This window comes from Coffea arabica, chromosome 6c, assembly GCF_036785885.1.
Source record: "Coffea arabica cultivar ET-39 chromosome 6c, Coffea Arabica ET-39 HiFi, whole genome shotgun sequence".
Lineage (NCBI taxonomy): Eukaryota > Viridiplantae > Streptophyta > Magnoliopsida > Gentianales > Rubiaceae > Coffea > Coffea arabica.
In genome coordinates this window covers 17035635-17046320 of record NC_092320.1, presented here as the reverse complement: position 1 = coordinate 17046320, position 10686 = coordinate 17035635, and the positions used below count along the sequence as shown (strand labels likewise).

At 33.9% G+C, this 10686-nt stretch overlaps 1 protein-coding gene across 1 annotated transcript; it reads left to right on the top strand.

Annotated features, from left to right (window-relative positions):
- The first annotated feature begins 3307 nt into the window (after positions 1-3307).
- Positions 3308-6804, top strand: LOC113691768 (disease resistance protein RGA2-like). The gene is made up of 2 exons (XM_027210062.2): positions 3308-6067; positions 6213-6804. Exon 1 carries the CDS (start codon positions 3515-3517, stop codon positions 6059-6061), a length of 2547 nt encoding a protein of 848 aa, XP_027065863.1. The 5' UTR covers positions 3308-3514; the 3' UTR covers positions 6062-6067; positions 6213-6804.
- Positions 6805-10686: the final 3882 nt, after the last annotated feature.

Below are 10686 nucleotides of genomic sequence, written 5' to 3'. Positions count from 1 at the left end.
CTATTCATGAATCCACAAAACTCATAATTACTCACTTCTCAACAAATTCTTCTACTTTTATTTCATGATTTCATCGAATGGGTTCAAGTAAGGGGTAAAACGGGAAAGAAGCAACAAATGGGGCTCAACTTTTTGCTACCATATATTATTATTATTATACATAAAAAGCACGGATTTCCAAATGTGACAAAAATATCATGAGACGAAGGAAATAGTACTGAATTTATTTGGATAGGAGCTTATTTGGATGATTTATTTAAAATAATTATTGTAGCACTTTTTGTGATGTAATGTATGTGAGATAAAAAGGTGATTGGAAATATAAAAAGGTAATTGGGATTTGTGAAGAAAATTAATTTTTTTCTCAAATCATTTCAATCTAAACACACTCAGTGCCTTTCAGTTATGTACAAATCATGAGAACAAAATTCATTTACATCACAAAAACAATTTGGAGGTGCGTGGGTAGTAGCTAAATGGTATAGGAAGAAAAGCAAATTGATTTATGCAAGACAAGAATTTATGAAGCTAAATGAGTTTTTGTGTTTTCCACCGTTGATTGAGGAATGAATAATGACTTTTGCATATATACGATAAAAATTGACACGCATGAAGAACATTTTCTGCATCATAAAGCGTGTCAATAAGCATTTGCCAAACCTTTACGGAGTCAAAGAAATTGTCATCTTCGTTTAGTGAAACTTTTTCCAAAGAAAAGAATTGATCATCTTTTGGGAATCTAAAATGCTTGACTTTGACGGGTAAAGTTCTGTGTAAAATTTCCACTGGATGTGGTTTTACCGATGGAAACAGAAAGTTTGACCTCAACAAAAATGTATCCATCTTCCTCTCTTTTTCTTGGGTGATAGAAAAAAGAATTGAATCCATGGCTAAAGACAAAGACCACACCATTTATTGAGCAAGTGGAACTGGACATAGCCACGGCAAAAGACAAAGACCACACAATTTTTTGGAAAATTTTGCTCTGCAAACACGGAGTCTGTATCTATTTCCCATTTATTCTTTGTCTTTATAGATGACTGGAAAATAAGAGCAGGAGTATAGCAGGAAGGCGTTTACGGAGTATCAAGGTATTTTTGAGTTGAGCTCCGGAGCCAGGCGAGCACCAAATGTCTCGAACCATTTGAATGGAGCGTTTGTTGTTGGGAGGCATTTGGGATGTTCGGGGTATTTTTGTATTTTTATTAAATTTTAAATTTTGAATTTACTATTTTATCTTTGTTTTCTGTCTTTGTTATTGTTTAATAATTTTGAAGAATGATTCCATTTATTTTCTCTTTAAAAATAATTTGGGAAAATACAAAAAAAAAGCATCCATAACTTTGTTTTCTATATTTTTTTCCCTTTGTTCAATCTCAAAATATAACTATTATTATTAACTTGATTCTATATGGCTAATGTATGTGTTAGAGTTATGATGTGATTTTACTTGTTAGCCAACAATAATATTTTTGTAATTTTCTTAATTTTATCAATTTTTTATATGCATTAGTGATACACACACGTGTGTATGAATATTATTATTTTGTAGTATTATTGTATATTCTATTTTTATATACTTAAAATATCAAAATTTGTGGGACGCACGCCCCACATCTTGGGCATTCATCCTACTTGGGTGGAAATTAAATGCTCCGCCCAATACCCTCGCCTTTTACAACATTGCATACTATAAAAATTAAGGGAAACAATTTTGTAAAATGATTAAAAATAACTGTGGTATATATGAAATACTTTTATATTCACAAAATTAAAAAGATTGTAAAGAACATTTGAAGTTATTGGGAATGGACAAAAGAAACTCGGGATTATTTCAAAAACCTCCCTTGAGGTTTCTAATAGTTTCAGTAACACTCTCAAATTTAAAAAAATCTCACTTGGCTCCCCTGCTTTAAACTCTTTGTAACATTTGAAACCCATTTCAAAATATAATATTAAAAATCTCATTTTGGGAGAGAGAATACAATTTCATTCAAAACTTGCCCTTTTTTTTTGTAATTTGTTAATTGTCATAATACACCAAATTTATTACTTAACTTTTATAAATTGATTGATATAGTTCTTTAATGAAAATTTTAAGATTTGATAACAAGATCAAAAAACTCTAACAATTTTTGTGTCATTCGTTCAGACAAAAAAGGTTAAATTACTTAAAATTATGAATGATTTATAGTAATCTTAAAAATAACTTGCAATAATTTATAACCACCTTTTAAAAAATACAAACAAGTTTATATATAAATTTTAGCACGTTGTAAAAAAAATTAAAAAATTAAAAAATGTGTAAATGATTTATAAATTAACTCAGACCACTTTATAGTAAAAAAAAATATTATCTTTGTAACTTGCGAACAGTTCAATAAACTTTCAAATATATACTCTTGGCATTTTAAAAAACTATTATTTTGTCACATCAGAATAAACCTTTATATTTTTTATTTGTTACTAATATACTCACATTTTGGTAATAAAACAACAAAAGGACAAGTTTGGAATGAGATTATATTTGCTCTCTTAAAATGAATTTTTTAATATTATATTTTAAAATGGATTGTAAATGATACAAAAAATTTAAAGTAAAGGAGACCAGTGAGATTGTTTAAAGTTCGAGGGTACCAAGTAAAACTATCATCCAAGCAACTAACCTACATCAGACACTCTAAAGATGGACTTTTGGATCGAAACTAGTGCAACTCTCACTCGCAATTATTTTGTATGCATTGATGTTCGACACAACCAACCGAAATACTAAATATTAAATCAACAATTATAGATACTAAGACAATAAAATATATTTGTAGCATGTCATATCCACGATCAATTTCATACATTCAATATCAACTTAGCCTAATCCCCACCATTTGGTAAAGGATCTATATCCATGATTTTTGGGTCGGAAGATAGTAAATATAATCTCTTAAATTTCTTTTATCTATAAAAAAAAAAGGCACTTTTGAGTGCTAAAAGTACTTTTGAAGTGTTTGATGAACATCATTCCAAAAAATTAGTAATCAACCTTTTGATATTAAAAGCACTTTTGGTAAAAATTCAAATTTGGTACTTTTAAAGTGGCTTTTATATTTTAAAAAATAAAACAATAAATTTAAATTTTTTATCCTATATTATCCATTAAATAAAGGAATAAATATATTTAAAATATTCAAATTACATATTATGTAGTACAATAAGTACCAATTGAACTATATGTCCAAATGATATACTTAACCACTTAATAACTACCTTTATTATAATGCAACCTCAACGGGCCCTAAGCCAACTTCCCAAAATCCATTGTCGCGTGTCACAGTTTTACTGGCTGCTTCTCCATATGTTCGGCTCGACTGTAGCCTTTGTTATGTTCTGTAGATTGACTTGCTCAGCTTGACTTTACCAAGTAATTTTGCTAAAGGCATTTATCAAACCTGTATATCTGCCTGCAAATCGGCCATCCACAAGATCATCTTCTGGACTCTGTGGCATTGTTAAGATCAAGATGGCAGATTCTTTTCTTTTCGATATTGCACATACAATTCTTGGGAAACTGGGCTCCCTTGCTCTGCAGCAATTTTCCATGGTTTTTTGTGTAAAAAATGATCTGGATAAGCTTCAAAAGACTCTACTTACCATCAAGGATGTTCTTCTTGATGCCGAAGAGCAACAAGCCAAAAACGATGAACTAGCCAATTGGGTTGAAGAGCTCAAGGAAGTACTATATGATGCAGATGACTTTCTTGACGAAATTGAGGTAAATGGTCTAAGGAGACAGCTACTTTTCAGAAACATTAAAGGGAAGGTCAGTGGCTTCTTTTCATCTTTCAATCCAGTTATTTCAAGGTTGAAAATGGCTTACAAGATCAAAGATATAAGAGCAAGATTAGACAGCATTGCAGCTGATAAGGCTAAGTTTCCCCTGTCTGTCAAGGTTGTTAATGACTTGCAAAGAACTAGGGATCCCACTTGTTCTTGGATCCAACCTTCTAATGTTATAGGAAGAAATCATGAAAAAGATGTGATGGTCCGTCATCTTATGCAGAATAATAGTAATGAGGAGAATCTCTCTGTCATTTCAGTTGTTGGTATTGGCGGTTTGGGGAAAACTACACTTGCTAAATTGGTGTACAATGATGAGAGGATAATTGAACACTTCCAATTGAGAATTTGGCTATCTGTTTCCCAAGCTTTTGATCGTAGCAAATTAGCTGCTAGTATTGTCAGTTGTGCAACTAATAAACCTTGTAACGAGTCACTTGCTTTTAACCAAGTGATAACTTGCCTTCAAGATTCTTTGAGGGAAAAACGGTTTCTACTCATCTTGGATGATGTGTGGAATGCAGATAGGCCTAACTGGGTCGAATTCAGAAGCTGGTTATGTGTTGGTGGAGGGGGAAGTAAGGTCATTGTGACTACTCGGAATGAATATGTTGCTTCTGTCATGGAGTCTTCCTACACTCACAAATTAAACAGTCTTCCAGATAATGATTGTCTGTCATTGTTTGTGAAATGGGCATTTAAAGATGGGCAAGGAAAACATCACCCTAACCTTGTAAAAATTGGGGAAGATATTGTAAAGAAATGCAAAGGAGTTCCCCTAGCGGTAAGGACTTTAGGGTGCATGCTATTCATGGAAACAGATGAACGTAAATGGCTGTCAGTGAGAGATGATGAAATATGGCTATTAAAACAAAAGGAAGATGATATCTTGCCTGCACTGAGACTGAGTTACAACCAGCTGCCTTGTTACTTGAAACAGTGTTTTGCCTACTGCTCCATGTTCCCGAAAGGGCAAGACATAGCAAGCATCATGTTGATTCAGCTGTGGATGGCCCAGGGGCTAATACAGTCATGCAGTAAAAATGAAGAGCTGGAAGATATGGGCGCTCGATATGTCAAGGAATTGTGCTCAAGATCATTGCTGGAAGAGGTTGAAGCATATGGATCATTCATAACGTTTAAAATGCATGACTTAGTGCATGATCTTGCAGTGTCAGTTGCTCAAAATGAGTGCTCAGTCCCACACAAGAATTTTGGAAATTCAATAGAAAAGATGCGTCACATATCACTCCATAATTATAGTTCAATAAAAAATAAACTTCTTGTGCTCAAACTGAAGAAAATACGAACTTTATTCCTTCCCCATGCAGGGTCAGAAAAGGAGAGTACAGTTTCATTTGGTGGTGTCATTTCAAGATTCAAGTACTTGAGGGTATTTGATTTGAGCCATTCACGTCTTGAGGAGGTACCATTGTCAATTGGTGACCTGAAACACTTAAGGTACCTTGATCTTAGTGGCAACGACAACATCAAATCACTCCCCACAACCATCTGTAGGCTGCAGAATTTGCAGACTCTACGCCTTGTTCTGTGCACGCAGCTTCTGAAAATACCAAGGGGTATAAAGTGTCTAATAAGCCTGAGACACCTCTACATAACTACTAGAGAAACAAGCTTTCTCGAGAAAGGCATCGGATGCTTGACCACTCTTCAGTCTCTATCAATTCTTAGATGCGAAAATCTAACATCACTGTTTGAAGGAGCAGAAAAGCTCATTAACCTCAGGACATTGGTGATTGGAGATTGTCCAAGGTTGACCTCTTTACCAGGGGGTATGAAGTTTTTGACAGCATTGGAGAACCTCATGATCATCAACTGCGAAGAGCTTAACTTCTCAGATTGGCAAGATTTTCAGGGATTTACAAGTCTTCGATCATTGATGATTGGAGGATTGCCACGTTTGGGTGCTCTACCCCAATTTGCTTGCACTAACAGTAACAAACTAGAATCTGTACGTGTCTCAACCTGCCCTGGCATTGTGGATCTTCGCACCTGGCTGGAAAATGCCAGCTCGCTTAGGAAGCTTGAGATTGTAGGATGCCCTAAATTGACATCTTTGCCAGATATCTTGAGTTGCCTCAGGGGATTGATGGTGTTGAAAATTGACAAATGCCCTGAATTGAGCAGAAGGTGTGAGAAAGAATTAGGAGAGGACTGGTCTAAGATATCTCATGTCCAAGAAATATATCTCAATGGTGTCAAACTGTGAAATGAGGTATTCTTTCCCCAAATATAAAAACCTGCAGATATTATTTTAATGCAGAAAAATAGTTAGCTAATATGACTATGAATTGACATGTAATGCTACTAGTTAGTAGTTCTTGTAGTGCCCTAAATTATGTCATCTGCTGCTTTTGTAGGTGTATGAAGCTATTTAGCTCAAGTTGACCTGCCTGAAGGGGAGATCATTAGCACTGCACAAGTCGGATCGAATTCTTCATGGGTCTATGTGGAGCATAGATCCAACAACATTTGGATTTCCATTTGGATAGGATATTTATCTCCTAATTTACTTTGATTGTGTTAACTTCCATGCAAGCCCTCTTTTTGTTCATTGTTTTCTAGATTGTCTTATGGACAAATAACAGCATATGCCATAACAGAAGCGAGATGCTTGAAACTGTGTAGTCTACATTTCCTCAAATTTGATGTCATAGATGATTATTGTCTGTCTAGAAGAACAAGTGCAACTGGAAGTGCCAGCGATAGTTTACTGAATGGATATTCTGTTCTATCGCATGCATCTTGGGAAGCTACTGAGAAAAATAGCGCAAGAAGAGCTTATGATTTTGTGCTAGCTAACAGAAGTTTCAGTTGTCAGCGTTTTTAACTTTTTGAGTCCTAATTTTTGCTTTGAGGGGTTGATGGTATTTAAGGTAATCTAAGTGCCTGATCTTGTGCTAGTAAATTAAACAGAGCTACAATAAAGAAAAATGCAAGTATTTTTTTACAGTTTTTGCTCATCCTTCTGTGACTTTTTTGGCATTTCAGTGAAACTTTGTTTTGATCCTTGATATCCTGGTGGTAATGTTCAAGGGATTATAAAATGATATGAGCATGTTTGTGTTTCTTAGATTATTCTAGCTCTGATCCATCTCGTGTTGGTGGACCATTTCATAGTTTAACTTGGTCTTATGGTGGAGGAAAATGTTTGGCATTTGCTGCCCTTTCCAGAGAGTAAGAATGGTACGGAGTAGTGAGCTAAAAAATTTCCGTGTCAATATAGAGTTAGGAGCCGTTTGGTAAAAAGTCATCCATCACAATTATTATTACTATGATTAATCAGTTAATGGTAATGAGTTTTTGTTGAAACCTATAGAGTGTTCGGCAATTAAAATTTAGGTATGAATTTTATATATTTCTTTTTTTCCTCCTTCTTTTCTTCTAATTTTTTCACCACTATCTCTATTTCTTCTAGTATCGTTTTAGTTTTTTCTTTCTGTTTTTAATTAAAAATATGAGACACATGAGTAGGTAAATATTGATTCTCTACTAAAAAGAAATTAATTACAAAACTCATAAAATGGACCTATTATATCCACTAACTCATTAACGTTAACCAATTCACAAGGCATATGTTATTAGCACTCCTAGAAAAGCCTCTAGCGCTTCATCTTTCGTTTAAAAAACATAAAAAGGAATGGAGTGCTAATATTATTATCCATTTTATAATTATCACCACGATTAGCTTTAAAAACCGCCTACCAAACACCCTTCAGAGTTGAACTTGACAAAATAATCTATGTACAAAACAACTATTTTGGCATATTATAGCTGTTTGAGATTGATTGAAGATATTATAGCACTTTATGTTCACGACTAACCTTTATACTGAAAAGAAAACAAAAAAGGCTGGCTACTTCCAATTCTATGGTCCTTTCTTTGGGTTGGAAATTGGTTATGCTAAAATGAAAGCGGAAGATAGTGAAACCACAGCAGAAAAAAAGCTCTTATTGTGGCAAGAAAGAAGAGTTTAGTTGAATGAATGTAGTTGAAGAAAAAGAGTGTTCTCAGGGCTTCAAGCAACTATAGATGCGGACTATAATCTTACAGAGTAAATTTTTTCTACATTGACGGTGTATATAACATCATCGTATACACTGACAGTGTATATTATTAAGTTTTATTTTCGTATGTTTGACAATTTTTTCACATTCTCGATTTACCTAGGAAGTCCTGAGAGAGCAACAATATGCTATATCCCGTTTCCTGTAGGACATGGTTTTATGACAAGATTGATATCATTTCAGTGTCCTTATGTTTCACTATTCTTCTAAAATTTTTACCCCTCTCGCTCCCAACTAAAAGAAGGTTTTGCAAGACATACAAATTGTGGTTATTCTGGATGACCTCCTTTTTCCGGTTCAAGAAAGATTCTTTGCAAGATGGAAAGGACATTGAAAGAACTTAAAGATAAGAGTTAGATACTTGATGATATGTCCTTACTAGCCCCATTAAGTTATTTGGATCTGGCAGTGAATCAACCTCTTCTAACTTTCGAGTCTACACTTAATGGGGCGAGGCTATGTTTGGGTGCATAATTTGTCCATACAGCCCTTCATGTCTTATCTTTTACCCCTCTTCCTTCTTTGAACCTTTTTTTTTTCCTTTTTTGATATAGGCTAATTACTAAACTGTATTGCACCAATTAACTTAAGAAAGAAAAGAAAATTTTGATGTACAAGTTAGACACTAGTGTTATTCACCTAAATTTGGACTTATTTACGTGAGAAAATATAGTTGAAAGACGAACCAAGTGATTCGATATTCAAATTAAACTTGATTAGCTAATAGTTTGTTCTATTTTGATTTGTCAACTAAACAAGTCAAACCTAAATAATATTTTGTATTCAGTAAATTTTTTAAAGAGATAATTTTGGAAACCTCCCTCAAGATTTCTGATAATTACACTCAAATACCCTCTAATATTAAAAATTACACTCTCCTCCTTTCAGATGGATGTGACCAAATGTCACCATCAATAGCTTCCAAATGACTAAATTGCCCTGAAAAAATTGTACATTTTCTACTTTTTTTTTATCGATAAGATAGATTCTACTTCTACTCTATACTAGGGAGAGGGGACCTAAAGAGGTTAAGGGGAATCCGGTGAACCACCACCGGTCCAGATAGGTGCATTGACACCCACTAGTGAAATATTTCCAGGAAAATCTGGATATTAAAATGTAGGTCAAGGGATTTGATCCCTTAACCTATACCCATGTAGAGCTTTTAAAACTTTCTTGGTGGCTAACTATTTCTAGTTGAAAACATATTTTTCTGCTATTAGAAAAATGAGAAAATGAAATTGCATCAATTAAAAATATTTTTAATGCTTCTTGGCGCAATTTGTTGGTGGTATAGAACTTGAGGCGCCGATTGGTTATATAGTACGAGAAACCAAACAACTTTTGAAAGGAGTGGACTTAAGAAACCAAAGCTTTTTCTAGTTGGTGATCCTTCATCCAGTGAAAAATCTGGGCAAAAAAGTGCATGATATATAGCTATTTCAGCTCCATCAACATCACTATAGGTAAATAATCAAATTGTTTTAATTTATTGAACTTATTTAGAAGTTTTTTAAGTACCGTATCTTTTTGATCATCTTAATACTTGTCATATTACCATGGGAGCTCTTAACAGTAACATGTGGCCAAGATATAGGTGCTAGATTGCTTGTAAAAGTAGCCAAAGGAATAATCCTCATTTGTGTGTGTTCATTGTCCAATGAAGATGAATAAGAGATTATGTCTATTGTGGTTGATTTTGACATGCATGTGGTGTGCTTGATGTTTTTGTGAGCAAGTGTTCTGGACATAGACTAATGATGAAGTCTACTCATACACTATATTGTATTGATAGTTCATTGTTGATGATCTGAATGATTGTGCTGAGATTTTAGTAGAAATAAAAATGTTTGATCATTGATTAGGGCCTTAGTCAACTGGACCTTGCATGTTTAATTGAATAGCTTTATTTTCTATTCATGCAAGAAAACTTCTTATTCCATGACTATGTAATGGACAATGAGCATCATTAAACTGGAATTAATCATTGTATGCAATTCTAATGCTTGAAAGTGTACAAAACAGGATGCCGCGTGTAGTTGTCCATGACATTAGTCTTCACTACAAAGGGAAGAAAATTAGAATTTCCAATGTGGATCTTGATGAGTATTCTTACATAGTGCTTCTAAATGATGTTTATGAAAGAGCACTTCATGAAGTTCCTAGGAATCTTAATTATTTGTTACATATGAGATGTGTTATTCCAAGAAGTTGCAAAACTATGGATGTGAACACTGAAGAAGCTGTTTTTGAAATGTCCAAGAGACATGAAAATGAGTTGGTTGTCAATGTGTATGTAGATCAAATAGATATAATTCCTCCTGATGATAATCTAGTGAACAACAACTCTGCTAGTATTAAAGAAAACCTAGGAATTCAGGATAATGCTAGGCATGTTCAAGCTGAAACTAGAGATGAGGATGATATTTTCATTTTAAGTGATGATGAGTCGTGGGTGTATGCTGGAAATAGTACCAAGAGGATAGCCCAAGTTTTGACAATGAAACTGATAAGGAAGGCAGTGACAATGCATATTCAGATTATGATGAGAATGATGAAGGTGAGATTATTCTAGATTTAGAGTCTAATGACATTGGTAATAAAGTAAGGATAGCTTCAAGGGCAAAAATGTTCACTTACAATCCTCAAGAGGATATTGAATTTGAGAAGGGTATATTATTCACCAATGTAGATGCTTTTAGAGCTACTTTGAAAGACTGTTATCCAAAAAGATTTGCCACTAAAAAGTCTGAAAAATGAGAAGACA